The following is a 26,582-nucleotide window of genomic DNA, read 5'->3' as shown; positions in this document are numbered from 1 at the left end:
CCAAGGAAGGATGGTCCGTGCCGGGATAGGGTATATCATTCACCCAGCAGCTAGTTTAGCTCGATAGAACCTATGAATACAGATCATCACCCATATCATGACAACTACTCCCTATATCCCCATGTAGAGGAGGCATGTTATCCATTACAGCATAGACTTTCTCACGTCAGTCTCATGCTCTGAGAGATCATTCGGCTAAACAACTGCACCTAGCCCTGCTATATCACATTACTACACGTCGTTCTTGTGACAAGAACGGCTCAACTGGTCGGGTCGACAGCATCCGGCATCTCGTCATCAGTATCATCATCATCATCTTCGTCATCATCATCCTCATCATCCTCACTCCACTCATCAACGCTCTCATCCTCAAGGTACGTAGCTGCCAAATTCTTCCTAGATCCCTCTGTTTGGCAAAAAGTATAAGCTTCTATGTCTGCTTCCACCGATAAAGCCCACCAGATTGGATCAACTTCCATTGCGAAGTAGTGCGCGGGCGTGCCTAAACATGGCAAGTTAGCACAACTAAGAGAAGGAATTTGAATGCGATCGTACGTACCGACTTCATCACGACAAGTCAGTGTAAGCTCCTTGACACTAGAAGCATCTGGAGGCAGAAAACCACCAACCCAGAACTCCACGTCTGGGTGCGGATATAGTATCTCCAGATACTTGAGGTTCGACGGTAGATCGTTCGGATGGCAAGACTCTGGACCGAGCGACTCTGGGGTAAAGAGGAATGGCTGGGGCAAGACAAGTCGTTTGAGAATAGTGAAGTCCTTGAGGGACCCCTTTGGTCGTGCGCACATCTCTAACATCCACTCTAGCTCTGTCTCGTCTTCCGTGCTTTCGAATGTGATTGCGAGAGTCTCAAGGGTAGTCTGTACGCTGCGTAGTTGGTCTATGAAGTAGCCAGCGTCAAGTTCTGTCATCAGGTCGTCGCCAATCTGATACCCATCATTGATGTGAAATATCTTGAGGCTGACTAGACTATCGCAACCGAGCGCCTCGAAAAGGTCACCGAACTGGATCTCTGCTTTCTCGACCTGCGCCGCTAGTCAGTCATTGTTCTGTCAAGGACATTGAAACCAAATGAGAGCCAAGGGACCGAAATCTAGATACGATGATACCTAGGCTAGGATAGTCGTTAGGCCATACAATACAAGCCCGTTGGTAACTGTTTCCGTCTCAATTACACGCTTGACAATACGTACCAGGGGGCGATCTGCAAATTGAATCGAAACCGTCAATAGCAGTTCTCGCAGGTTTTTCGTGCCCTGGAGGCTTCCAGGCCCATTCAAGCGGAGCACGGTGCCGATGGAAATAGTCTTCAGGTCCAAGGTAGTGAGGCCATCGAACTCGATGTCACATTTCAGCATATGAGTATCACCGCTTGTAAGATGCCGGACGCTCTTCCACCCCTGCCTGATCGCCTCAGGAGCGGTCATGCCTCCGAAAAGACCAGAAATGCACTCGCTTGATGGCGGACCGCGATGGTGATCCTTGACCCAGAAATCGAGATGGATGAGATTTGGTAGAAGGACTAGCACCACACCAGCAAAAGCAGATTCGACAGAATTGTTGATTGAGGACCACCATGGATGCGTATTCGTGTATCCTAGCTCTTTCAACTTCGATAGGCATCGTATGCGCAAAGCAGTCAAGTCGAAGCTCTGCTCATGATATAGCTTGGCGATGTTCTTGCGGACCGTCCTAAAGCGTAGCGTCCTGATTTTAGAAGCGAGATCCGGTCGATTAAATAGTGTGCGGAGCAGCTTTACGACAGTGTTTACCGTTGGGTGGCAGCCACATGAGACATGCAGCCTCGCAACATTATGAAGGGCTTCCTGTGCAGCCGGCCGAAATTTGCTTGACACTAGGCACATGTTTTTGAGATGCTCAGGCGTGGCTGAATCGGGCAGCTGCGACGCGATCTGCAGTAGCAACTCCTCTGGCAGCCGATAGATCGCAGGTTGAGACGCCATACCTAGTCTAAGAAGCATTGTCAGTTCAAGTTCAACACAGCTCGGGCTGGAAAGCTTCAAACACTGATGTCCGTGCCATCAACTGCATACTCACTCCGAGTTCAGGTAACTAAGTGAAAGCTGCCCACGAGCGGGATGAAGGTATTAGTTGTTGAGGATTCGAGGTTGTGGAGCATTGGTTGCGGCGAGGAAGCATGAAACAGGGTAGCGTGATGATGTAATCACACACGAGAGCACCTGACAGCGCGCCTCTAAAACAATTATACCCGACTTTGCAGCTGCTGAATTTCGTCTAATACGCCACTGCTACAAACAAGCAAAAAAAAAAATAGCTTTACATAACCAACAGGAACGTCGAGATCTAGCGGTGGTAATAAAGCAAAGGATGTACGGAAGTCCGACCCCGCCTATGCACCCCTTTCGGCGTTAACACACTTCTCCTAGCAGCAACGCCTGATCTTTTAATATCGCCCTCAGTAAAGCCCAATCCGCAAGATACCTTTCTCTCTGCTACACCTTGGTTAAGGCCCCCAATGGGAAGCATCCTGGAATTCTACAGAAGCCACTCAATTGCATAGAGCCTAATCTAGCTGCGCATGGTGACCTTGCACATGTTCCCCAACTACACCAATTATCATATGTTCTGGTTCACTAGCTTCCACTCTGCCATACTGCAGGATATCTACAAACCATTGTAGCCGTTTGCTTCACACTTCGAGCTAGAAGCTTTTTGTTTACGGTCAGGAGATGCTGGTGCTTTTCTGATCATGAAGAAGCTTCCCTATGTTTAATACTCAATGGTACGAGAATAAAGGCACTATGGAGACATCTATGCGAGGCCCTGCTAACTGCCTTGAAGCCACGAGCTTTTAATGTCACACCCCCGCTGCTTTCGTATTCCTCTGAACGTGCCTTTCATGCATGCGCATTTTCAAGAGGAATAAGACGCTTGTCAATACACCCATCGCACTCAGCCCTATGCCTACGTACATGGCACCACGATACCCTCTTAGCTCATCTTCCACCGTCTGGGCACCATTGTTAACGTGTATATCCACCGTTCCCGCTATACCAACCCCAATACTGATACTGTAATTCACCACTGTATTGACCAAACTTGCCGCCATGCCTTGATGTGCCTTCTCCACTGCATTACTCATAATCAGGGTGCCGGCTGGAAAACTCATATCCATACCCCACGGTATAATCAAAGTAACTACAAAAGCCTGTGCCCAGTAGATTTGGTGGGCTGGCATCGTGGCGACGATGATGCTTCCCGTGAGGAAGGCGAGCATGCTGATGAGCATCACCCAACCTGGACCAATGCGCGAAATGACGTGGCCCGTAGTGATAGCGGCGATGAAGCCAGAAATTGCGACGGGGCTGAGTTGCGCCATGGTAAGGAGTGGTGATGTATGTCGGAGCTGTTGGAGGATCTGGATGAAGTAGTACACGAAGATACCTGGTGTGATTAGCTTATTGCCTTGAGCACGAGTAAAAAACGCTGAACGCGCTGATAAACTTACCAAACGAAGCCCAACCACACATCTCGCATAGCATGACAAAGGTCACATCCGTGCTAAGAACGTCGAAGGGTATCAAGGGCTTTTCCGCAACTCTCAACTCAATCCAGAAGAAGATCGGGAAGAGCAAGATCCCAACAATCAATAGTGCGTAAATATACGGCTGCTCCCATCCAAATCCCGGAGCTTGGTTCCAAGCGAAGTTGAAAAGAATCATTGCTGTGATCCCCACTGATGCGCCGAGTAGGTCTAGGTCTCTTATTCTTTCCTTTGTTGAGAGGTTCCGCAGTTCGGGGTCTAACGGGACAGATGGCAGGATGAAAGTCGAAAGAACTGCGAGAACGACAAGGGCGATGCCAAAGGTCCAGAATGTCCAGGGCCACCAGAGGAGCGCCCAAAGGCCGGCAAATGTTCCACCTACAACAGCGCCGCCTACAAACCGTCAGTATACCGCTTTGGAACAAATTAGGAAAGTAACATACCGGGTGCACAAGCTCCGAAAAGTGAGAAAACCATATCTTTCTTCCGGCCTTCGTTGTACGTCGCCCCTAGCAATCCCAGCGCATTCGGTAGTAAAATCGCTGGTCCAATTCCTCCCATCACTCTTGCGAATATGAATAGCACCTGCGCACCGTTCCCATGAACATATACGCTGCACCCTGCCACCACGTTCCAAATCGCAAACCAAATGAAGCCCAGCACCACCATATTCTTGTAGCCAAACAAATCACCGCATCGCCCGGAAAGCAAAATGAAGGTGCCGACGGTGAGCGAGTAGCCTGCAATCAACCATGACAAAACACCCGGATCGTTGATGCCAAGGTCCGATCCAATGATATGAAGAATGTTAAGCGTGTTGAGAAGGCCAGCCTGTGTTACGAATTGTGCGGAACAGAGCAGACCAACAAAGAAGAACTCGCGAATTGGGGACATGGTCTCCGCAATGGATTTTGTTCGTGCCAGCTCGAGATCTCCATGATGCAATGACGGCTGCGTGGCGTGGTGTGTGGATTGGTAAACGCGATTCTGAGGGCGTGTATCCTCATCGAGGCTGGAGTCGGATTCCGACGACCTCAATGATGGTATTTCGTTCTTTGGCTCTGCTGTATTAGCGTGGCCGTCCATGGCGAAATAGGGGCTGCTATGGTGCTGTGAAATCCAGGCAGGTATGCGAACAATGCTCTCCTCTCCTCTCCTCTGAAGCGGCGGGGACCTGCAGTGTTTGAGACAGTCAATTGCCGATTGATGTATAGTTTTTGTTGTAACTCTGAGCTTGAGCACCAAAATCCGAATTAATGCCGTAACGGCGCGATTAGAGTTAGACCTTCCACGATGCTGAATGTTGACACCGTCCAAGCGGCTTGTCACGTTTTGCTCGTTTGGTCCGTAAGGGTGATAATCTCGAAGATAGAAAGTTGTTTTGGTAAACCGTCTGAAACTACAAACATGTTTAAATTTTGTTTTGGTGTCATTTTTTCGAAAAATGCTTTCGGATCATTGTTACGTGAGCGCGGAATTGCGTTGAGAAAAGCGGGTCCTATATCCGCCGATGTTCGCCATGAATCAGATATCATTAAAACTGATAAGCGATCAGTCTGAAACTATGTGGAGACACTTAATAAGTGATTCCCAATCTTAGATGCCGGGACTGCGCACTGCTGCGAAGTAGTCCAAACGCGCATCAATGCACGTGGTCTCGACTCCTCATTGCTGCTTGACCTCGTATACCCTCACACCGATCAACTTTTTCATAGCCCAACTATGCCCTCCCGCCCAAATCGGCCCGCCTCGCCATAACGGTATTACATCATCCCGTCCTTGCCTCCTCGTGGCGACCGGCACTTCCCACTCCCCTTGCTGAAAACGCCGCACATCCTCCCTACTGACCGTGTGCGTGCGCGCATTAGCCGTCATAGTCCAAAAACCAACGATATGACCCTGATCGATTAAGCGCTTTACCAGGCCATGTCCAGCTTCAGAAGAACCGAGTAATTGGAGGAGTTCCGAGCAGGTGTACTCTGATTTGTCTTTGGAAAGAGAAGCAGAGGTAAGTTGGGTGCGGTGCGCTGAATGTGGGATCTTGTCAACGATGATGGGCGACCATATGTATGGTAATGGCGCATATAGTAGTCGCAAAGAGAAGCTCAGGACTACTGCCACAGGGAAATCGAGACCTAGTGAGACGGCTGCTCGCAAGGCAGATAGGAAGGTGAGTCTTGGTGGAGTCGTAGGAGTAGAGAAGAAGAGGAGGTGCCTTTGAAAAGCCGTGTACCTGCTTTGAGACATGATAAGCTGGTGGGTGAATATTCCGTGAACTGTAGGGATAGCTATGTGTAGTTGTGTGTTCTATGGCAAATACTACGTACAGTGAGAGAAGTCATGACGTCAACTCTACCCAATGCATACGCAAACCGTGAACTCAGCAGTCAACACCATTTGTCGTACAACTCTTATTTATCGCGGAACGGGTAGAATCTAGGCACGTCAGAGATAGCTTTACGATTTTCGGACCTTAATCAGGGACCTATGTTATAATATGCTGACTGAGGTGGTACAAATAGATGCCTTATTCACCCCGATCGGCTAGCTTTCGTATAATGGTGTAATTGAAGAGTAGTCAATTAGAACAGGTGAAAAAGCACAGACATTCAGGGACAATGTGCGCTGGCTCAACTATTACGATTTGCAGAGAGCTCTTAATCTAGTCAAAAGCACGAAGGCATCCTACTTGAGATGATAATTCAACCCCAGCTGAAGGATCTTACAAGCGGCTCTCCCCAGACTTATTCCTCTTATCTCCTTACAGACCACAAGGGAGTTGGCGTGCTTTCGTGTTGTATTTGCTTTTATGGTTGACAATTCCAATGCGACTATCGATCAAAACAATATCAAACTCACTAAACTTGCAGTAAGTATCAAGCTGCCGAAAATATTAACATGTAGATGGCCAGGTGCAGCACCCGTCGACTCTGGTGCCACTCCACTTCCAGTTGCGCTGGGCACCGGTGGCCTTGTACCAGACGGCCTTGTACCATTCGCAGGGCTTGTTCCATTGCCCACCAGGTCTGGGAACAAGGAGCTCGTGTTCGCATCGACTACGATCCAATTTTTTACCAGAGCAGTTCCATTCATAACCGTTTCCCACTGCTCCTCTGTGCACTGGTCGCGATCTAAAACATAGCACTGCGAGCCCGGATCGATGATGGGCTCATTCGTGATATTGAACACGGTACTGGGGCCTTTGGTAGCGTAACCCGGATTATCTATGGTGGAGATATTCCCAGTTGCAATGTCGAAGTTGAATAGAGCCCTTTGAAATATTTTATATGCTGTTTCTGGTTGGTAGGCGGGGACTTCGTGACCTGCTTGATAGATGCGCGTGAAAGACAAATTGCCGAATTGCCGTACTTGCCCACCGATGTAGGTATCGTTGACAACAACGTTGGAGTAGCCTGCCTCTGCAAAGGACGACGCGTTGGGGTATGGGATCGCAAGAGAGAGCAGTTCACCTCCGTACCAGTTACAGGCATAATCGCGATCGCCATACACCAGCGTCACCTTTATGCCCTCTTCAAGCAAGTATGCCAAATCTTCTTTCCATCCCGGACGTGGATAATCGCCAATGCCTCGAAATGCGCGAGACACAGCTGAATTGGATTGTGTCCAATTGATCGGGATGCCCAGTCCCTGTTGCACATGCGGCTGATTCAACCAACCCGCATACCACGGCGGTGGAAATGATGCTGCGGTTGGAACAGATATATCGTAATAGTTGCGATCAGCATCAAAATACGGATCACGGATCTTTTGCGAACAGAAGGTCTCTGCCTCTTCGCAAACGTCGTTGACAGACTCGTTAAAACCCTGATTCGAGGGATCATATACTAGACTCAGATTTCGGCATACTTCAATCTGGTCGAGACAGCCTCCCTTGCGATACAAGCTATCGATGACTTCTGCATGTCGTGACTCATTGATGGTTTTTATACCATATGAGTTGTTGAACGCCATTGTGGGGTAGGCTGGCCACTGGACGTAGCGATCTATGCAGCCATTGATAATAAGGAGAGTGTCAAGATGAAGCAAATGAGTTTGACCCTGCTCATCCCAGGTTCCGTTCTCAATTCTCTCATTCTGCTCTTGGAAGTAGGCTGCAAAAGCGGGCCCGTAGCGGCCTCCATAGGATTCAGTGGCGATGGAAATCCTGTTATCGTTTGGCTTGTGTTGAGGGAACTCCTGAAACCAGACTTGTGCAAAGTGCCACAGAGCTCGTGCAGAGTTCTCAGTGCCTCGTGTGGTAAGGTTGAAGTTCTGGCTAGCATAGGTTCCGACATAAAACGAGTTGTTTTGCGCTGGAACACCGCTAGAGAAGTCTGCGACTTTGACAGCGCCAGTGTCAATGTTGGTTGTGATATTGGTCAAAGTGTCATAACTCATCCCGACTTGAACGGGCTGATCAAGATACAGCATATTGACCTCATTATTCCACGCCCAATCGTTGTTCAAGTACGTAGAATTCGAATCAGCGTTGACGTAGCAGGGCCCGTTCTCGCGAAGCAGTCCTAGCATGGAGCTACTTCCCGGGCCCCCGTTCATCCAAATTCCGAGTGGGGCGTTCGCTGGGTCTTTTCTTGACTCGAAAAACCAGAAGAACGTGTTGATCTCATACGTCTGGTTTTGTACACCAAGGTCGGCGAGGGCGTTGGCCGGTAGGTGTACGTAGCCAGAGTAGCTTCGTACGCCTTCTGTGGTCTCGCAAAGGTCGTTCTGGTGTAGATATTAGTACAATAGTGATATAGTGTTGGTGTTCATGACAACTTACCTCTTTATATGAGATCCTGATACCATCTTCGATTTGAGAGTTGAGTATTGTCACGCCCTCGAGCGGGGCAGGAAATTGAGCATCGACAATTCCGATTAATGCTCCAGTAGCTGCGAACAATGATAAGAGCTTGTTAGACAACATCGCAACAATTGTTGTTGACTTAAAAGCTGGGATTGTGCGTGGCTGCTATCAACCACATGGACTGTGAGCGACGAACAGCTCTTTATAGTATCTTCGGTGTCTTCGGGTACAACATTGGCTGTGTGCCCATCATATACATATCCGATGTAATACCATGTATCGCGTTACAGAGCTTCCTGCTTGAGCTATAGCGTTGATGTGATGGCAGGAATAAGTCGTTGAGGCAACCAATTAATGACGTCGATCCCTCACTAGACAGGCAATATGGGCGGGGAAAGTTGCAGGGCCAAGTCCACTAAGGTATCTTCCTGTCACTTGGATATAGCCGGCGTAGCTTCGGTTCCATCATCACTGATATGGAGGATTCCTCCGTGAGCATCGATGGATCGTGAAGACATGGGTTGAGGCGTATCGCGATGAGCCTTCAGACGCAGCTCGGATCGCGCAGCTACTACTAGGCAGTTCCAACATCGTGATCATAGCTAAAGTCTACTCGAACCATGTGCCGTAGCTCAAACCACAGGTAGCGACTGAGGCGTAAATCAAGCAGATCAAGCAACGGAAGTGGCGGGTCGGATGAGGTCGGCTGTGAGAGGGCGGGCTTCGTCACGCCGCATCGCGCCTAGGGCTAGACAATAGTTGGATGCATGCTCATGTTGTGAGATAAGTACTAGTAGAAGTCCTGCGGCTGGTTGCCCAATGTTGTTTCCTTTTCATTTGTCAGATACGTGCGATCCTCAGGCATGAAAAAGGCTGTGTTCGCTTTGGGGGGTAAAGTAATTCAGCTTCCTAGCACGCAAAAGAGGAAGAGGAAGCAGAAAAGGTTGCCTCAAGGACTGATATCGCTTTGTGTTGCGGATGATAATTAAGGATGCACGTGGAGAGACTTTGAAACTGAAGGTAGTAGTGATTGTTACGCCACTTATTGCTCGTTCCAGTAATGCGCTATCTTAAACGACAACCCTACTCCAGAAACGGAAGCATTGTACGCTAACGTACACATGGAACACCTGCACTTTATAATGCGGATGCTAGCTCGCGGGAAAGCCGGGAAAGAACGTTACAATATATACAGCCGGTGACACGCTCATATCTACGGATCAACTTGTTAGCCTAAGGTTAAGGTTGCAATCACGGTCAGATGTTTGTTCGAGCATCATCGATGTCCATCCTCCTGGCAATACTCGATGCACTTGCCGTGCTCGCCAGTCTCACTTGGTCTATGTGTTTAGATCATAGAGAAGGAGGGGGGGGGGGCGGAAAATGCTTAGCATGCCTATCAACACGCCAAGCAAGTCGGGACAAGTTTAGGTGAAGTAAGAATTGCTTGGTTCTCTTACGCAGGACAAGCCACGGCCAAGATAATGTCACAAGCTGTGAAAACAACATCCCAAGAAAGCAGCACCCAGGACCATTGCGAACGCCATAACCATTATGCGCCGTGAAACGCCAATCACTACTGTCAATTCCTATAGCCACCTCTCCAAAGGACCAAAATGGCGTTCCAAATCTCTTGGCCCAAAATATCAGGCTTTTCAGTAGAATAGAACATGGGGTATATCTGCCAACAACTAGACGCGCCGCTTTCACACAGGAGGTCCCCAGGTTGCGCGTAGTCGGCGGGCAAGCTGTATGTCCTTTTGCTGGATGGTGACGCGTTTCGCGTGGATGGCGCAGAGGTTTGCATCGTGGAAGAGATTGACGAGAAAGGCCTCGGTGGCTTCTTGCAGGGCCATGATGGCTTGACTTTGCCATCTGTTGGGCCCGTCCTCTGTGGTGACTGTCTGCGCGATTTCTCGTACCTGTACTCGTGTTAGACTCGGGCGACGCGGTCGCTGTGAAAATTGAGGCTCACAAGTCGCTGGAAAGGGAGTCTTAGGAGCAGCAGGTCTGTTGTCTTCTGGTACCGGCGGATTTCACGTAGTGCCACGGTTCCAGGTTTGTAGCGCTTCTTGGCCCGGTCTGGCGCTGGACCTGGTTGGCCAACTGTGTCGCCAGTTAGCTTACGGGAGGTAGCTCTCGTTTGCGTCGTCGTCACATACGTCGTTTGCCAGAATCTCTTCTCGGTCCTGTGCTAACCCTTCCTCCGCGCGACGGGCGCGCCTTGTTGCGCCTGGCAGGTGACTTCGGTGGCATTGCGACGGCGGGTTCAATTCAATTTGACGGCGACACCAAAGACGAGATTCGAGCAAACGGGGTGAGACCAGGAGCGTGCTGGTCCCGATGGATTGTTTGGGTTTCGGGAGAGGCGGCGCGCTTGGGCACGAAAAGTCGCGATAGCTGGGAAGCGCGTCAAGACGTCAACACTCGGAACTGGTGAGCAATTGGGCGGCTTTGGATGGCGACAGCTCGTGTGCAAGAATAGTGGTGAGAGGTTGCAGGTGAAAGCGGGGAGCAGTGCGCAGGCGGCTGGGGCGCATTCTTCTGGTGTTGATGGGGATGCCCGCGTTGAGCCAACGCTCAAGTGCTCGAGGGGCTGGGAATGTGGCTGGTGCTGGAGCTTGGGCCGCCCGTCATGCTCACTTTGGATCTGCACCAACATCACGTGCAGATTAGATAGCGACTATGGTTACGTAGCCACATGCTTCCCTCTCTTCCTTCAACACTGCCTATTCCTCGGCTTGGCTCCATTCTTCACGCATTCCTGCAGCCCTAGACAGTCTGCCCTACGTCTCCGGCCGCCCGACAGCTCAACACACCATGGCGAACGTGCTGGCAGGCGGGAATGGCATGATGGGAGGGGCAGGAGGGTTCCCGCTGGAGCAGTGGTTCTATGAGATGCCTGTGTGCACGCGCTGGTGGATGACGGCTGCGCTGAGTGCGAGTGTGCTGGTCCAGTGTCGCATCGTCTCGCCCTACCAGCTCTTCTATAGCGTCCGCACCGTCTTCTTCCGGAGTCAGTACTGGCGACTTCTCACCACCTTCTTCTACTTCGGCCCGCTCAGCCTCGATCTCCTCTACCACATCTTCTTCCTCCAGCGTTACTCGCGCCTTCTTGAAGAGTCGTCCGGTCGCTCGCCCGCCCACTTTTCATGGCTCCTCACATTTGCTTCGACCCTTCTCCTCTGCATCGCGCCCGTCTTCTCCATGGCCTTCCTCGGCTCCGCCCTGTCGAGCACCCTCATCTACATCTGGAGCCGGAAGAACCCTGATACTATGCTTAGCTTCCTCGGACTGCTTGTCTTCAAGGCGCCTTACTTGCCCTGGGTCCTGTTGGCTTTCTCGCTGATCATGCATGGGACGGTGCCAAAAGACGAAATGTGCGGCATCGTCGTCGGCCACAGTAGGTTTCCTTCGTCGTTTATACAACCCTAGGCTAACTGTTCATAGTCTGGTACTACTTCAACGACATCTACCCGCCGCTCCACAACAACCATAGTCCGCTCGACCCGCCCGCGTGGTGGATACGTCTAATAGAGGGCCGCCCTGCACCCGTGGATGAGCCCTCTGAAGACGAGCCAACAGAGCCTGCGAACGATGATAACAACCCCCCGGAAGCCATGCCAACACAATAGATTGTTCCAGAATGCATTGGAGTTTGGCGCATGTTCCCACCCCTTGAGATACCCTGGTTTCCTAGACGTGATAGACACTGGCATGCATTAGCGACAAATACGACGCTAGATATGTACAAACAGCGTTCAAGATTATTTTCACCACTCCTTTTTTCATACCCGATTCAGCGATCCCGCTTTACCCGTCCCGATGTCGATGTCATCCAACCAGAGCACGAAACGCGAGGTTCACATTTCGCCATCGCGTGGACCCCCTGCCAATTCGGGTTAGCACTCCCGCGGACCTGTATATCATGATGCCTTTTGAGTTACAGCCGATTCATTCGATGACCCAGCCAATAGACTCACTAATAAGTTCTACATCTTCTGCCCATGCCCCAACCGAAGACCTCCATTACCCTTTACAAGCCGCGGAAGGACGAGGCAAGGCAAGCGAGGAAAGATTACACAAGGGCTTGCGGATGTAATGCTGAGGGTCGTTCTCGTAAATGAACGAAACATCCGATGACGATAGTATAGCCGAGTGACAGGCTACAAGCCGTGAGATGAAGTCAATTGCATTCGACAATGCCGATGTCTTTTCACGGAACATGTATAGAAATGAACAGCTACGTGTGTATATTTTATTTCGTCTCCGACCCTTTCTTAGTGCATCAGATACAACACCTACAATCTTTGCACTCTTCCCATCCGGTGCTACCCTGAAGACGTCACCACCTTTGAGACTCATGATGAATACGGTCCCTCGATGTGTTTACTTTAGCCTAGACTTTGAATTGAATTCACAGTAGGCTCTCTTGGGATTATTGAAGACTGCCATATTGTGAAGGTTTCACGCTAGAACTCTGTGTTGCTGACTGCTATGGTGCCACAAGTCGTATGACCAACTCTTTCACTATGCCTATTCGATCACCTAGAACCCCGATGCACTTTTACAGAGTTCGTCATACCAGTCACCTCAAAACACACGAGCCGTACTTCATGTTTAAGCGATAGGACCTGCGCTTACAGACACTCAAAGCAGTACTTGGTTGTCGATCATGAAGGGTTGTTGAGTGAGATTGCTAATCACAGCTGAACGCTTCCAGGATATTTCATTATGTGGTTCTTCATTCTTCCAAAGCTTCCTTTTGTATGTAAAAAGCATTGAGGACTTGGACCACCAGTCAGATTAACCAGGTGAGTCCGAGACTAGGCATATTAAACCAAGAACTCCGTTCGCCTTGTCAAAGAAGCCGTAAACTCGCGGCTTCTACTCATCGATGAAACCAGAGGTCATGAGCCGACTCGGATACAACCGCGAATTCCCGATCCCGTGTATCATAGCGTCCTTCAAACCGGACATCAGGCATGCGCGAACTTCCGTCTTCGATAAACAATCGTTGCGCAAGTTGTTCTAAGGAACCCCGGGGCTACTCAGACATACTCCTCAGCAGCATCGTCGCCCGAACCAAAGTCGTTATCATTGCTGGAAACGGGGTCAAGAAGCATGTCATCTTCGACGAGAGCCTCACTCTTGACCTTCGCAGACAGAGCCTTCTTCTTCGTGACACGTCCTGTCTTGACTCCTACCAAATTCAACGTTAGCCTGTGATTGGTGTGCTAAATAATATCTACTGACCATCGCTGTTCTTCTTCCTACCCGTGCCCTTCTTTGCCGGTTTAGGCGCCGGGGGTGCAAGTCCATCAGCCTCAGCCTTCATCTCGATAGCCTTGTGCCTGATCTTGCGAAGATACCACTCCATGGCGTTGAACTTGACGGAGTCGCCGTACATGCGGGAGATCTCCTTCGTGGTGACCTAAATGACTCTTAGCGTATGCTAGTAAAAAATGATGCGGACTAGAGAGGAGTGCTGGAATGTGCGATAAAGGTTGGCTTTAGGAAGGGTGTCTAGTGACGTACCTTGTTGTCGGTAGCCGCAATGATGGCAGCGATGAGCCGGTCGTTCGTCTCCTTATCGAGGAAGTTGACAGTCATCTTGAATGGTAGCTGGCAGTTGTTAGCTAGGTCTGATTGAGTGCGAAAGCGCAGCTTCCAGGCCTTGCATGCTTGATGTTGAGGGTGGTGATGGACAATGCAAGGCTACCAAGTGCCGAAACGTATTAAAATATATAATAGCAGAACAAGAACAATGTAAAACAGGGATAATTTTAGAAGATGTTTGGGAGGAGGCGTGGGGCTCCGTGTGGTAATGGGACTGAGCCTCTCCACAAATCTTGCCTACTGAGCAGGCACATAAACAACAAAAGCAAACCTACATATATGGACGATTGTCGAGATGCTGGTGCAGTAAAGTAAATGAACTAGCTGTAAAGCTGAAAGAAAGACTATCGTGAGAGGCGGATTAGATTGGTGTCGTGGAAATAAAGTTGGGAGTTGGAGGGCGAGGTTAAAGATACGAAATGGTGAGAGGAGTAGATCCGTGGTGAAGGTGAGAGCCTGGCCCAGTCCAACACAGAGCACACTAATGCAGGCCTAAGCTATTCTTTACTTTTATACTGCTTACATACCTACTATTTCTTGCACATATGTTAGAACTAGCACAGGCATAATCGCTCTTAAGTGCCTTGAAATTGGCTGTGCAAGTACTTCTTATATGCCAAGGTAAAGAAGACTCGTCTCTTATGCAATTGTCACGCTTATCATTGCATCGACGGATCCAGGCCAGCATAGGATTAGTGATAGGAAGTCGGAATAATTTGGTTCCACGAAAACTCGGCATATCTAGCCCAGCCTCGTCCTGAGGTGTCCAAACGGATCCAGAAGCTAGGGCATCATATGCCTACAATTAAATGTTAAGTGCGCTTTGCCTATGCCTTGGTAGGGTTCTTCTTTCCTTTAGCATCGTCCCACTCCCTCTTCCCTTTCACTTCAGCTTTGTGGCGCTTTGCCTCCTCCCGGGGGTCGATGACGAGCAAATCCTCTTCGTTTTTCCGTTTCCACTCCAAGTCTTTGCCTAATCTATCTTTTGCGAAGCTTAGTGAATGCGCCATCCAACCAGCATCGTCGTCTGACTCCTCTTCATCCTGCCTATCCCAGGCCTTACATGACTGACAGCCTACTATGAAGTGAAGATCGCAAGCCTCCTCCTCCTCACTTGGTTTGCTGGGATTCGTGTCGCTATTACCATTGCTATTCGAGATATCTGCCGGCGGGGCTGGTGATTTGGCCTTTTGTGCTGTGGGTGGTTCTGCTGAATCCAGTTTCGACTTGAATTTGGACAAAATATCTAGCGTTGCCTGTTCTTGGGCGGTGTTGCCACCCGCACCTCGTTTCCGCCCCCGCGTTGTGGACGTCGGTACCATAGACTCTAGCAAAGACTTCTTTTTGGTTGGTTCTGTATCCTGAGCTGCTGTGTTCCGCTTCATGGATGCCTTGAGTTCTGCAATTTGTGCGTTCACACGGTCCAGCTTCAATCGCTTCTCAGACTCTGGAGATAACTCCCGCGGAGGTGGGGGGCGTGCTTTCTCCTGCGGCGGTGATTTTGGTGCTGAATTCTGTGCCGGTTTGGGTGATGGAGACCTTGACGGAGATTTTCTGGATTGTTTGCGGATTGGAATAGCCTTGGCCTGCTCCGGTGCTTTGGGTTTTGGCGGCTCTTGATCCGCGCTAACAAGTTTAGTATTGTATTTTGCTTTCTTTGCAACAGGCGCCGACTCGGCCTCTTCCTCGTCTCCAAAGCTGAGTACGTTCTTGCCAGCCTTCCGCTTGGGCTTCTTGGGCTTCCTGGCCTCTGGTTCTGTCCGCTCGGCCACCCTTGCTCTCTTGACCATATCCTCGAATGGGTTGATGATGATGTCGGCGCCAGTAATCCTCGTTGGATACATGGGCTGGTCCTCGCTACCCTCGCGAAGCTCTGCCTCTGCCATTTTCATCAAGTTGTAGATAGTGTCGCCGGCGATCCTTCCAAACATGGTGTTTCTCTCCTGTAGCTCCGGAGTAGCGGCCAGAGTGAAGAAGAACTGGCTGCCATTGTCGTCCTTCCCCGTGTTCGCCATGCCGAGCAGGCCTCTCCTCGTGTACTTCAGCCTAGTGTGGAACTCGTCGGCGAAGGGCTCGCCATTATAGCTGCTCTCGCCGCCTTGCCCCGAACCTGTCGGGTCTCCTCCCTGTAGAATAAAGCCCTTGACTAGGCGGTGGAAGACGGTGTTGTCGTAGTATCCGTCGAGACATAGCTGCAGGAAGTTGCGCGATGTGACGGGTGTTTGCTTTGCGAAGAGCTCGAGCTCAAGGTCGCCTGTGGTGGTGTGGAGGACCACTTTGGCCGTCGGATTCGGCTCGAGGTTGTACGTTGTGCTCATATTTGCGTCTGTCCTGGGCTATCGTAATTGTTCGTCTACCCTCATGTCTCGTGTCGACGTCGTCAAGGTCATCCATGGCCGGCGAATCGAATTCTAGCTTTGCGCACGCGCCTCGGCCCATGTGGCCCGACGTCATGCTGCCATTCCACAAACTCGACGTTGCGCCAGGTACTGTCGACTTTTACTTCACTTCTTCACACTTTCGCAGCCTTGAAGATGCCAACATCTCGCGTATAACCAGTCCGCGCCCCTCCCACACTTCAACGTCCACTGTGTTACAGGCATTACCCCACAGCGACGCTCCATACCACCAAAATGCCACTACCCTATATCAATGCGCGTACGTGCTAGACTTGCACAACATGTGGCTGCACGCTGACGCTTTATCTAAGCATTTGAATATGTCGCCAGTGTCCTTGGGAACTCGGCAGACGAGCGTAAGGCCTCTCAATGCCGGCCGTGTGCTTTACTGATTCATATACGTAGTCAAGCTGGTCACCACCTTCTACCTATCCTTCCCCTTGGCTGCTGCTCTTAAGAGGTTACCAGACAAGGAACCATGGAAGAAGAACTTGTTCATAATAAGGTAAATTGTATTGCCATTCCGTAAGCGCACAATACAATGCTGAGAACCGCAGCGTGTCTATGTTCTACTTGATCGGTCTATTTGACTTGTGGAGCGGTCTTCGCACTATACTCATCAGCGCTGCTGGGGCATACACCATCTCTTCGCAGATAAACTCGCCGTATATGCCATGGATCGGGTTTGTCTTCCTCATGGGTCACTTATCTGTCAATCACCTCTACCGTCAGACGATCGACGACTCCTCTCTTTTCGACATTACGGGCGCTCAGATGGTTCTGGTGATGAAACTCACGGCTTTCTGCTGGAATGTACAAGACGGTCGTCTTCCGGAGGCCGATCTATCTGACTTCCAGAAAGAGCACGCTATTCGCACTATGCCTGGTATCATTGACTACGCCGGCTATGTCTTCTTTTTCCCGGCAATCATGGCAGGTCCAGCCTTTGACTACTGCGACTACAGTCAATATATCACCACCACCATGTTTACGCTTCCACCGGGTACTGATCCTTCCAAAGCGCCACCAACCCGCAAGAAGCACAAGATCCCACGTAGCGGCACACCGGCCACCATCAAAGGCGTCTACGGCACTCTGTGGTTGATAGCCTTTTTGAAGTTCTCCGGATGGTACTATCCGGCCTTCTTTCTAGGTGACGAGTACATGAAGTACGGGTTTCTCCGCAGGGTTTGGCAGCTGTACATGTTTGGACTCACTACTCGTATGAAGTATTACGCCATCTGGAGCTTGTCTGAAGGCGCATGTATCCTGTCTGGAATTGGATACAATGGAATCGATCCGGTTACCAACCGCGCCAAATGGGACCGCCTTACAAATATCAAGCCCTGGGAGATCGAGACGGCCCAGAATGCCCGCGCTTATCTGGGATTTTGGAACATAAACACAAACCACTGGCTAAGGAATTACATGTATCTCCGTGTTACACCAAAGGGTAAGAAGCCGGGTTTCAGGGCAACTTTAGCCACGTTTGTCACGAGTGCGTTTTGGCATGGTTTCTATCCGGGCTATTACCTCACATTCGTTCTCGCATCCTTTGTGCAGACGGTTGCGAAAAGTAAGTACTTGTGATGATGGAATTCTCACTCGTTTGCGACACTGACCAGGCATCAGATGGCCGCCGCATGATTCGTCCACTTTTCCTGACACCAGATGGCAAATCACCCCTCCCATCCAAACGATACTACGACATCTTCACCACGATCCTCACTCAAGTAGTCTTCGCCTACACCGTGGCCCCTTTTGTTCTACTTGGCTTTTCCGACACCTTGATAGTCTGGGCCCGCGTCTACTTCTATACTATCGTTGGCATCGGTGCATCATTCGCTCTCTTTTCGAAATCCTTACCCTTCCGCAAACAAATCTTGCAACTTCAATCTTCTCGCGCGCCCACACCGGCCACCTTCACTTCTGTCGATGAATCTACTGTCGAGAAGACTGCGAGAGAAGAAGTTCGGAAAGAGAGACTGCTGGCGACTGATGCCCAGAGCAGTGATCCTGGGCACAAGGTGCCTCTTTTCGGGATTGCGGATGACCCTGAGGCGGAAATAGATGATATTGTTAGGGAAGTCAAAGCAGAAATCGAGCAGAGGCGTCGAAGGGGAAGTGCGCTGCAGGGATTTGATATCAAGAAAGCGGTACAGGAGAAGTTGATGGAGTTCAAGAAAGCATAGGTTCTCCTGGGGTTTGCATTACTGTCAAGTTGGAGTTATGACAGTGGCAAGCCAAGCGCAAACCTAGTAAACAAAGTACCTAGGCATGCCTAGTTCTTCCTAGCAAGACTTAGACTACAGTTGTGCAGGGACTACACGAATTGCCGCGGTCGATATTGCTACCTTCCTCATATTACGCATCTTCCCAACATCAACCAGGATCTTTGTGCTCCGCATCGTTGCCCGCTCAGCTTTAATATTATATTTAATGAAGCTTCACCGTTCCTTCAACTGAATATGGCCTTCGCTCAGCTGTGCCCCAGTTGCCCCACTTCATCCACGTCAAATGGACAAGAGAGAACACTGGCGCTCCAGCAGCAAAGCTACATCAGAAAATATCGCTAGCTCGCAGTAATGGGGTTACTCATCTCGAGATACCAAGAATTCTAGCCCGCGCTAATATTCACCGTAAATAACGCCGTACAGGCAGCGCGGATGTCATGTGCTTCCGTGGGCACTAATGTTGAGCTCTATAGCTTTTATACTTTCCAAATACCCTTGCGAACGGCTGTTTCCATAGACTGCACCGGTCCTGTAGCCGGTCATGTACATAACCTATTGCCATTAGGTATGCAGCAATTTCACCGCACAGTCAGCTAGCGTCGCTGATTGGATTACGGCGTGACTACCGGAGTAGCGACGACCGGGGAGTAAATACGAGCAATCTATACGAACAAAACATCCATGCCAATATCCTATCGGATTCAAACATGGGTCTAAAATCTCGGTCCTATATGTTCGCCCAGGCGAATCGCTTAACCCCCTACATGGATCTGACTCCGTGCATCCATCCCCAGAAAAGGTGGACAGATGGGCAGACATTGGCTTCCCCACTGCGGAAAGAGAGAAAGTATTTGAGTTGAACCCGGGCCACTATACAGTTCTCAATAGCAGTACTTTCAATCGTTGAGCTAGCTCGTCTACTATGACACCTCTTTTTACTCTGGCTTCGGCCCTCGCACTACTGAGCCTTAAGGCTGTTACGGCAGCATCTGTCGATAACAAGACCTACGAGTACATAGTTGTTGGCTCTGGCCCTGGTGGTGCGCCTCTCGCTGCCAACCTTGCTCGTGCCGGCCATTCAGTGCTACTACTGGAAGCTGGAGATGACCAGACAGAGAATGTCAATGTCTCCCAATGGCAAAACTTCAATGCTGCTGGAAATGATCCCGCGACTCGCTGGGACTTCTTCGTGAGACACTCTGGCGATAGCTACCAGGATGCAAGGTTCAAGCACAGGACGTGGCGTAAGCCTGATGGAACCTTCTACGTGGGAACAGAGGCTCCACCGGGCTCTGCACCTTTGGGTATCGTACGTTGTCCCTAGCAGATCTGCGAAACTACTTCCTAAATTCCTGTCTTCTAGTACTACCCTCGCGCCGGCACTCTAGGCGGGTGCGCCATGCACAATGGCTGTAAGCTAGTCCTTTCATAGAAGAGAACAACGTCTAACACACAAAAGGCTTAACGATGTTGCCCAATGATGCCGACTGGGATGACATCGCCAAGATTACCGGTGACAACTCATGGTCGCATGAGAAAATGAGGAAGTACCTCGTGAAACTCGAAAAGGTACATTACAACAGCACTTCTCCTCACGGCCATGATGGGTACCTGGATATGACGATGCTTGATCCTGGGTATACCACCAGTGCAGACGCCAAACTGCTCAGTGAACTCGCTGCTCAGGCGGCTGGCTACGAGGCTTCTTCCGCATCAAGCCTACTACAACGCGACATGAATGGCAACCAACCTGACCGCGACAATCTTGTGGGTCCATTTGGAGGCGTCAGCCATATTAATCCCAATGGCCGACGATCATCTCCTGGATATTATGTTCGCGACACAGCCAATGCGGGCAAATATCCCCTTACCATCTCCTTAGACACTCTCGCTACGAAGATCATCTTCGACAAGTCTGGTCCAAAGCCCAAAGCGGTTGGTATCGAATACCTACAGGGCAAAAGTCTGTATGGCGCTGATCCTCGCTACAATGCCGCTGACAAGGGAACTCCTGGCAAGGCCTTCGCGTCCAAGGAGGTCATCATTTCAGGAGGTACCTTCAACTCCCCACAGCTGCTCCTCCTTTCCGGTATCGGCCCACGCGAGGAACTCAACACGTACGGGATTCCCCTCGTTCTAGACCTGCCAGGCGTGGGAAAGTCCGTGGCCGATAACTACGAGATCGGTATTCTGTCGCTGGGTAAGCGTGCTGTGACTGGCAAGTCGGAGATCTTTCCCAATTTCTATAAGACCACTCAAGGTGCGATCCGTGACATCTACATGTGGTGTGGCTCATTTGCGTTTGAGGGTTTCTGGCCCGGGTGAGCAGTTGCTTCCATATTCCTCCTCACTGTACCTACTCTGACGATCGTCACAGCTTCCCCAACAGGCCTCCCAACTTCAATGAGACCTATGGTCCCAACCAGTACGAGTGTGCCCTCGTCCACATGAACCCCCGCTCCCAAGCCGGTGTCGTGCAGCTCCAGTCACCCAACCCACGCGAAGTCCCAGTCATCAATCTGAATTTCTTCGAGCAGGCGGGCTCCGACAAGGATCTTCAGGCTCTATACGAAGGCGTGAATTGGGTTCGCTCGTGGCTTTCCAAGGTCGACCCCTCGGCGCCAAACTCTCTCGCTCCCTTCACGGAACTACACCCATGCCAGGGCGAGATTGGTAAGCAGGACTGCACTGTTGACACGCAGAAAGTCTATATCAAAGAGCAATCATACAGTCACCATGCCACCAGCAGCTGCAAGATTGGTGCCGACAGCGACAGGCTTGCAGTTTTGGATAGCAAGTTCCGTGTTCGAGGTGTTACGAACTTGAGGGTTGTCGATGCGAGCAGTTTCCCCAAGGTACGTTAAAAGCTCTTTATTACTAGCTTGTGTGCTGACTCTAATGAACAGGTTCCGGGTGGTTTCCCCGTGTTGCCTACTATGATGTTGAGTGAGAAGGCGACAGAGGACATTCTTGCAGAAAATAATTAGTTAGAGTGACAACCTCTTGGGTTGTGTACTGTGTAGCCTGGATACATTCGCCAGGTTATATGCTTGCTATTGGCTTACCACAAGTACTGTGAATACATTCAGCCTAGTAAATTGCTGGTCTCCTGCCTTCTAGGCCCCGACTAATCTGACTTCTAACTGCGATCCAACCCCATGCATCCCTCGAGTTTACTCAGGTAAGAGTTCTACCCTTAATTAACTAGTTCTTGATTGGCCCATACTTCCTATCTCTTATACTTTATTCTGTACATACTTGCTGCATTGAACCTTCTCAGTTTTGCACCTCGGTCCTACGAGGTATCACTTCTGCAAATCTTGCCCCACGATATCTTTCACATACCCAGCCGCTTTCTCCGCAACTGGAACACCATGTCTGATACAAAACCCATGCGGCCAACCCTCCCTCTCATCAATCTCCATTACAGGCTTCCAGCTCTCACCCATACCCCCAACTTCCTCAACAGCTCCCTGGTACCTACCACGACTGCTAATAAGTGCATCTCTTGTTGAGTCAGCAACCCAGTGATCCTGTCGAGCAAACAAAAAACGCAGCAGAGGGCGGGGGTGTGGGTGCTGGGACGGAGTGGTGGCGCCCCAGATATCTTCATCCCAGATGTCGGTGTCGATTTGGAACATCTCATCCCGTGCCATGTGGAGGGCTTGCTGTATGCCGAAGGGTGATTTGACGAAAGAGGCTGTCGTGTGCGCTGCATCTTCTGGGAAGTCCATGAATTTTGCGACAAGCATCGCAATGAGTGATACCGGGAGAAAGCAGGTCAAAAAGCTAACTAATATGGAGGCAAAAGTAGCGAAGTTGGAGTTTTTGAGGAAGGGCTGCATCTCATGTGATTAGCATCTTCATTCAGTACCACGAGTTTTGTTTGGGGGCGCAACTTACACTCGCTTTCATCCCACTCTCGCTTCTCGCGATATCCACAACGGTAGGAAACAAGCCCACTGCTCCCACAATCTTGGTGTCGAAATCTTCTCCCGCCATGCCATGCGCTCTTAACCTGCGAATAATCTCCAGCGAAATGTACGACCCGACTGAATGACCCACCAACACCACCCTCACATCTCTTGCTCCCTGCTCTTTGGCTTCCTCTACTACCTCTACAACATCCTCTTCCGCATGTCTAATTTGATCTTGCAGACCATACGGCGGCTGTTTGCGCCACTTCATCGTTTTGATATCCGATGTGTTCATCTCGAAACCCGAGAAACTCCTTCCGTACACCTGAAACTCAACATCGCGACTGGATGCCGTGTCGCGGCTTAGCAAGCCATACAAGTGGGTCAGGAATGTGCGGTAGTACTCCACCAGGCCGGGATTTCCGGTCAGGAAGTAGATGATGTACGTTCTAGATGCAGCTTTTTTGCCTGGCTCTGGAGGGGTGAGCAGATGGATCTTTGACGAAGGTGGAGAGGGCATATTCGCGGATGAATGTGGTTGTTGGAGGGATTTGGTGAAGTAGCACTTCGTGTTTTTAGCACTGGGAGATTCGATATCTCGGTTGCGCTAAACTGGATAAGGCGGTAGCGCTTTCCCCTGCTTCCCAAGGTTGGTAACGCCTGCCAGTCGCAACCTTAGATCGTCCGAACTCTTTTAATCGCTGTAGAGTAACGAGATTGTGGTAGGTGTATTAGTTCGGGTGTGATTATCTTGAGCAAAATCGTACTAGATGTACCCGGGGCATGATTGTTTCAACCAGTATCATATTAAACGCTTTCTACGCGCCTCTACCTAGCCGGTCCATCTTTGATCTCATTCCAACAAAACTGGACGTGGTGTTCTTTTTCAAGCTACGCTTTGTCCAGATCAACAGTCGAACCCCGTCCAATGTGGCCTAGCTATCACCACCTATGAACAACTCAATCACCCTGACCATCCTTTCCTTCCTGATCGCCTTTTCCTTCTCTCTTATCTTCGCCTCCTCTTTACATCTAAACAAAACATCCGCGAACGCAACGGCATAGTTTTTCACAATGAGCTGCCGTATCGCAACCTCAGGCACCTTGCTCAATGTGCGCCTCCGTACTTTTGCCTGTGGCGAAGCCGGAAGTTCAGTGCTAGTACGGGGCGTGTGCGGTTTGGGTTTGAAGACTTCGGTAACTTGATTTGCAATGTTCTGCAAGAAAGATATGATGAGGAAGAACGAAGCGTTATGGTTGGGAGCTGTAGTCAAGATCTCGAGAACCGCCATTTTCTCATCGTCCGAAGAGATGTGCTGTTTAGACTTCTCGCGTGTCGTGATGCTTTCCTCGAGCTTCTCCCAGAGGCTTTTGGTGATGATTCCATCTACTAGGCTTGACAGGAACGTCAGCAGAACTTCCGCTAACATCTCGACTTTCTCTTTGGACCGCGTCTCTTGATTAAAAGCGTCAGCGAAGGGTGTATCGCAGTCTAATGCATCGTAGAGGTCAGCGAGCTCGTCTTCACGGTCATCTGCATCAACCACGGTTTTAGAGTGGGATCTGACGAAGGGCCATCCAGCATTATCTTGCCATGGCCCTTTCTCGCCCTCGCTCTTCGTCATCTCCCATTCAGCTAGTGTGCGTTCCGTCAAATCTTCTATCGCGTCCGTCAGCCGGAACAGTTCGCGAGGCGCGCTCCATTTTACCTCTTCGCGACTCGGTATCTGGTGCTGAAGCTTCCTGATACCACCCTCTGGGATCCTGATCAATTTATCGACAGTGCGAGCAAGCGTAGATTGCAGCCAATGTGCGCGAAGTGGTAGGAAGTGGTCTCGGCCGTTTTCGACACGAAGAACTAGGACTTCGTCCAATACGGAATCGCCTTCGTTAAAATTGCGTACTGCGTCCAGACTTTCGATTTTGAGCTTGAGTTCCACATTGACGACATCAGCAGGCTCAAGTGTGAAGTGCTGATGTATGTCATCTGGCTGAGGTTTGTCGAGCTTGTCTGGTTCTCTGTCAAATGTAACGCTCAGCCAGGGCGGGAACGCGCCCGCCTGTTGCTCATGGTCGACTGGGCGATCTGCGAAGCCGAAGGTTGCCGGTACTCGACCTGTATTAGCAATTGTGATGTTACGTTTCTTCGATTTTGTGAATTTGACATCGCCAAAGTCTACTCCTTCGAAAGAGCTGTCTGTTTTGTTGGTGTCCTCCGCAGATGAAGATCCTGTGGCACGATCCACAACCACTGCTATTGAGGGTCTGCCTTCGTTCTCTTGACGGTCAAGCTCGCGAGCTACTTCACCATGGATCGCAGTCTTCAAGTCAGGAACTACAGCATCGTACTTCAACGAAAACACTGCGTCGAGGGGTTTATGGTCTGAGCTGAGTATGCGCATATGGGTTGTATAATACTCAAGAAGGATCTCAGCAGACAGGTCATCCTTGGTTGTAATTGGTTCGGGCTCTGGGTCTTCGTTCTCATCGTAGTCGTCATAAGTATCACCATCGGTGTCGGGGTCATAGTCGTACAAAACATCATCGTCTCCAGGTAAATCCATGCCCTTCGCCTTCATCTCCTGGTCTCTCTTGCGAGCCTCTTCTTGCTCCTTAACTTTGGCATCGTATCGCTGTTTGGATGCACGAGTTCGGTAGAGAATACGATCACACCAACTGGGACAGCGGCGCTTCTCGCTGGAATCGAAGACCCCGACTTTGCCAACATCATACTTGTAGGATGGTAAGAAGCGTATGGGGCCTTCCTGCCAACCGTCGTGGAATGCTTTCCCGGCTTTCATCTGCTGGTGTAGTTCGTCGTGTGGTAGTAAAGACGTGATCGTCGTCTGCAGTGAGGCAGGATCGAGCTCAGGAGGCAGGGGTACTGCGTCATGGGTATCTTCGCCGTATCCGGAGTCAGCAGAAGTAGAAGCTCTGCCTTCCTCTTCGTGATCCATGTCCTTGGTATGCACCGTGAGAAGTCGTCTCACATCATCTCCAGGCATACCCTCCAGGCGGTAATTCAGGTCACCAAACCAAAAGGCAAACTCCTCTTCGCCCAGACCTTCACCCGTGGTCTGCGATGAGCCCAAGGAGTCGACGATTGGGTCAAAGCGAGTGCGAGAATTGATTTGTGCCGTGTCCCAGATTCTTCGATCGAGTGATGCTTTGTCAGCGCCAGCTGCCAGGTGAGAATTGATGAAGACAAGGCGCGTCGTCTCGCCCAGGACTATGCGCGTTGTGACAGCGCCCTTGTTCCCCATATAACCCATCAGGCCAGTTCCGACGCTGGTCGTACTGACGTTCTTGATCTGCGGGAACACGTCTGGTGAGGCGTAGATGACGAGCCATAGTCCAATCAGTTGCTGCTCTGAGACCAGTTGGTATCCTTGGGGCAGGGCGGCCGCGAGCGATGCTTTCCACTTGTTCGCATTGCTCGGGTCACTGTATGGTCTGAGGGCTTCTGAAGCAGACGTGATGTCGACAATCTCCTGGAGACCTAGCGCATAGATATCAATCTCGTCCGCGCCCGGTACTGCTCCTGCATCGTTGTGTGGAATCGTGGGTGTGTGTTTCGCATGTCTCGCCTCTTGCGATGCCACGCTCTCTCTGCTGCCCTCGGAATGCGGTCCAGGGTCTGCCACTCCATAGCCTGCGATAGCCTCTTCCACGCCTTTTCCGCTTATGAACCACTCGCCCACATCTTGTTCAGTCCCTTTCTGGGCGGCCGTGTTCCATGTTCCCACCTTGATGCGGACGTTGCGGGGTCGCGTGTACTCTGCTCTGCGTTCGTATAGGGTCTGCGAAAGGGATGTCTGGTGGGTCGTGATGGATGCCTGACTGGGTGCCAGTAGGTTAGGGAAAGCGCCCGGTATATTTGCGTCCAGGCGTTCCGTAGAGCGCACAGAGGATGCGTCGGGGGCCATGGCGGGGCAACGGCGGGGTGAGGGATTGGAATTGAAAGGGCAAGCTTTGTCAACCCATGTTGACGGCTGTGTGTGGTGGGAGTGGTGGCGATTAAGCGGGCGTGGGTTTGACCCACAGCTAGCTTTCACAGCA

The 26,582-nt window shown here is 50.6% G+C and overlaps 12 protein-coding genes across 12 annotated transcripts; 3 read left to right on the top strand and 9 right to left on the bottom strand.

Moving 5' to 3' along the window:
- Positions 1 to 59: 59 nt before the first annotated feature.
- Positions 60 to 2,141, bottom strand: K460DRAFT_382619 (uncharacterized protein). Its single transcript, XM_040935416.1, has 4 exons — positions 2,080 to 2,141; positions 1,215 to 1,992; positions 560 to 1,046; positions 60 to 502 (listed from the first exon to the last, which is right to left on the bottom strand). The coding sequence occupies exons 2-4, from the start codon at positions 1,983 to 1,985 to the stop codon at positions 261 to 263; spliced, it is 1,500 nt and encodes a 499-aa protein (XP_040793678.1). The 5' UTR covers positions 1,986 to 1,992; positions 2,080 to 2,141; the 3' UTR covers positions 60 to 260.
- Positions 2,142 to 2,761: 620 nt separating this feature from the next.
- Positions 2,762 to 4,939, bottom strand: K460DRAFT_302932 (uncharacterized protein). The gene is made up of 3 exons (XM_040929925.1): positions 3,991 to 4,939; positions 3,512 to 3,940; positions 2,762 to 3,447 (listed from the first exon to the last, which is right to left on the bottom strand). Exons 1-3 carry the CDS (start codon positions 4,631 to 4,633, stop codon positions 2,861 to 2,863), a joined length of 1,659 nt encoding a protein of 552 aa, XP_040793677.1. The 5' UTR covers positions 4,634 to 4,939; the 3' UTR covers positions 2,762 to 2,860.
- A 273-nt stretch (positions 4,940 to 5,212) lies between these two features.
- Positions 5,213 to 5,890, bottom strand: K460DRAFT_391458 (uncharacterized protein; the record flags this gene model as incomplete). Its single annotated transcript, XM_040935832.1, has 1 exon — positions 5,213 to 5,890. The coding sequence occupies exon 1, from the start codon at positions 5,792 to 5,794 to the stop codon at positions 5,213 to 5,215; it is 582 nt and encodes a 193-aa protein (XP_040793676.1). The 5' UTR covers positions 5,795 to 5,890.
- A 267-nt stretch (positions 5,891 to 6,157) lies between these two features.
- On the bottom strand, positions 6,158 to 8,567 carry K460DRAFT_302924 (alpha/beta-hydrolase). Its single transcript, XM_040929924.1, has 2 exons — positions 8,331 to 8,567; positions 6,158 to 8,275 (listed from the first exon to the last, which is right to left on the bottom strand). The coding sequence occupies exons 1-2, from the start codon at positions 8,472 to 8,474 to the stop codon at positions 6,386 to 6,388; spliced, it is 2,034 nt and encodes a 677-aa protein (XP_040793675.1). The 5' UTR covers positions 8,475 to 8,567; the 3' UTR covers positions 6,158 to 6,385.
- A 1,163-nt stretch (positions 8,568 to 9,730) lies between these two features.
- On the bottom strand, positions 9,731 to 10,718 carry K460DRAFT_361860 (histone H3). Its single transcript, XM_040932536.1, has 3 exons — positions 10,517 to 10,718; positions 10,330 to 10,460; positions 9,731 to 10,276 (listed from the first exon to the last, which is right to left on the bottom strand). Exons 1-3 carry the CDS (start codon positions 10,608 to 10,610, stop codon positions 10,061 to 10,063), a joined length of 441 nt encoding a protein of 146 aa, XP_040793674.1. The 5' UTR covers positions 10,611 to 10,718; the 3' UTR covers positions 9,731 to 10,060.
- A 456-nt stretch (positions 10,719 to 11,174) lies between these two features.
- K460DRAFT_351077 (DER1-domain-containing protein) lies at positions 11,175 to 11,989 on the top strand (the record flags this gene model as incomplete). Its single annotated transcript, XM_040931555.1, has 2 exons — positions 11,175 to 11,757; positions 11,805 to 11,989. 2 exons carry the CDS (start codon positions 11,175 to 11,177, stop codon positions 11,987 to 11,989), a joined length of 768 nt encoding a protein of 255 aa, XP_040793673.1.
- A 968-nt stretch (positions 11,990 to 12,957) lies between these two features.
- Positions 12,958 to 14,168, bottom strand: K460DRAFT_328735 (uncharacterized protein). Its single transcript, XM_040930713.1, has 3 exons — positions 13,893 to 14,168; positions 13,611 to 13,788; positions 12,958 to 13,557 (listed from the first exon to the last, which is right to left on the bottom strand). Exons 1-3 carry the CDS (start codon positions 13,965 to 13,967, stop codon positions 13,406 to 13,408), a joined length of 405 nt encoding a protein of 134 aa, XP_040793672.1. The 5' UTR covers positions 13,968 to 14,168; the 3' UTR covers positions 12,958 to 13,405.
- Positions 14,169 to 14,462: 294 nt separating this feature from the next.
- K460DRAFT_361856 (peptidyl-prolyl cis-trans isomeras-like protein) lies at positions 14,463 to 16,344 on the bottom strand. The gene has a single exon (XM_040932534.1). It carries the CDS (start codon positions 16,289 to 16,291, stop codon positions 14,801 to 14,803), a length of 1,491 nt encoding a protein of 496 aa, XP_040793671.1. The 5' UTR covers positions 16,292 to 16,344; the 3' UTR covers positions 14,463 to 14,800.
- Positions 16,345 to 16,606: 262 nt separating this feature from the next.
- K460DRAFT_373183 (MBOAT family protein-like protein) lies at positions 16,607 to 18,564 on the top strand (the record flags this gene model as incomplete). The annotated part of the gene is made up of 5 exons (XM_040934565.1): positions 16,607 to 16,631; positions 16,684 to 16,728; positions 16,778 to 16,877; positions 16,930 to 17,948; positions 18,005 to 18,564. The coding sequence occupies 5 exons, from the start codon at positions 16,607 to 16,609 to the stop codon at positions 18,562 to 18,564; spliced, it is 1,749 nt and encodes a 582-aa protein (XP_040793670.1).
- A 964-nt stretch (positions 18,565 to 19,528) lies between these two features.
- On the top strand, positions 19,529 to 21,593 carry K460DRAFT_373182 (GMC oxidoreductase; the record flags this gene model as incomplete). The annotated part of the gene is made up of 5 exons (XM_040934564.1): positions 19,529 to 19,915; positions 19,970 to 20,018; positions 20,066 to 20,927; positions 20,984 to 21,461; positions 21,513 to 21,593. 5 exons carry the CDS (start codon positions 19,529 to 19,531, stop codon positions 21,591 to 21,593), a joined length of 1,857 nt encoding a protein of 618 aa, XP_040793669.1.
- A 30-nt stretch (positions 21,594 to 21,623) lies between these two features.
- On the bottom strand, positions 21,624 to 23,043 carry K460DRAFT_302907 (uncharacterized protein; the record flags this gene model as incomplete). The annotated part of the gene is made up of 2 exons (XM_040929923.1): positions 21,624 to 22,445; positions 22,510 to 23,043. The coding sequence occupies 2 exons, from the start codon at positions 23,041 to 23,043 to the stop codon at positions 21,912 to 21,914; spliced, it is 1,068 nt and encodes a 355-aa protein (XP_040793668.1). The 3' UTR covers positions 21,624 to 21,911.
- A 269-nt stretch (positions 23,044 to 23,312) lies between these two features.
- Positions 23,313 to 26,582, bottom strand: K460DRAFT_361854 (DNase I-like protein). The gene has a single exon (XM_040932533.1). The coding sequence runs from the start codon at positions 26,447 to 26,449 to the stop codon at positions 23,459 to 23,461; it is 2,991 nt and encodes a 996-aa protein (XP_040793667.1). The 5' UTR covers positions 26,450 to 26,582; the 3' UTR covers positions 23,313 to 23,458.

Source organism: Cucurbitaria berberidis (assembly GCF_010015615.1).
Source record: "Cucurbitaria berberidis CBS 394.84 unplaced genomic scaffold K460scaffold_1, whole genome shotgun sequence".
Lineage (NCBI taxonomy): Eukaryota > Fungi > Ascomycota > Dothideomycetes > Pleosporales > Cucurbitariaceae > Cucurbitaria > Cucurbitaria berberidis.
This window is presented reverse-complemented; position numbering and strand designations above follow the sequence as displayed.

Coding starts and splice junctions, on each gene's coding strand:
- K460DRAFT_382619 (XM_040935416.1), bottom strand. CDS start 1,985: ATGGCGTCTCAACCTGCGATCTATCGGCTGCCAGAGGAGTTGCTACTG. Junction 1,047..1,214: donor AATTTGCAGATCGCCCCCTG/GTACGTATTGTC, acceptor CTAGCGGCGCAG/GTCGAGAAAGCAGAGATCCA. Junction 503..559: donor GACTTGTCGTGATGAAGTCG/GTACGTACGATC, acceptor TGCCATGTTTAG/GCACGCCCGCGCACTACTTC.
- K460DRAFT_302932 (XM_040929925.1), bottom strand. CDS start 4,633: ATGGACGGCCACGCTAATACAGCAGAGCCAAAGAACGAAATACCATCA. Junction 3,941..3,990: donor TTTCGGAGCTTGTGCACCCG/GTATGTTACTTT, acceptor GACGGTTTGTAG/GCGGCGCTGTTGTAGGTGGA. Junction 3,448..3,511: donor GTGTGGTTGGGCTTCGTTTG/GTAAGTTTATCA, acceptor TAATCACACCAG/GTATCTTCGTGTACTACTTC.
- K460DRAFT_302924 (XM_040929924.1), bottom strand. CDS start 8,474: ATGTTGTCTAACAAGCTCTTATCATTGTTCGCAGCTACTGGAGCATTA. Junction 8,276..8,330: donor TCAGGATCTCATATAAAGAG/GTAAGTTGTCAT, acceptor TATCTACACCAG/AACGACCTTTGCGAGACCAC.
- K460DRAFT_361860 (XM_040932536.1), bottom strand. CDS start 10,610: ATGCCACCGAAGTCACCTGCCAGGCGCAACAAGGCGCGCCCGTCGCGC. Junction 10,461..10,516: donor AAGAGATTCTGGCAAACGAC/GTATGTGACGAC, acceptor CTGGCGACACAG/TTGGCCAACCAGGTCCAGCG. Junction 10,277..10,329: donor GACTCCCTTTCCAGCGACTT/GTGAGCCTCAAT, acceptor ACACGAGTACAG/GTACGAGAAATCGCGCAGAC.
- K460DRAFT_328735 (XM_040930713.1), bottom strand. CDS start 13,967: ATGACTGTCAACTTCCTCGATAAGGAGACGAACGACCGGCTCATCGCT. Junction 13,789..13,892: donor TTGCGGCTACCGACAACAAG/GTACGTCACTAG, acceptor AGAGTCATTTAG/GTCACCACGAAGGAGATCTC. Junction 13,558..13,610: donor TAGGAAGAAGAACAGCGATG/GTCAGTAGATAT, acceptor TGAATTTGGTAG/GAGTCAAGACAGGACGTGTC.
- K460DRAFT_361856 (XM_040932534.1), bottom strand. CDS start 16,291: ATGAGCACAACGTACAACCTCGAGCCGAATCCGACGGCCAAAGTGGTC.
- K460DRAFT_361854 (XM_040932533.1), bottom strand. CDS start 26,449: ATGGCCCCCGACGCATCCTCTGTGCGCTCTACGGAACGCCTGGACGCA.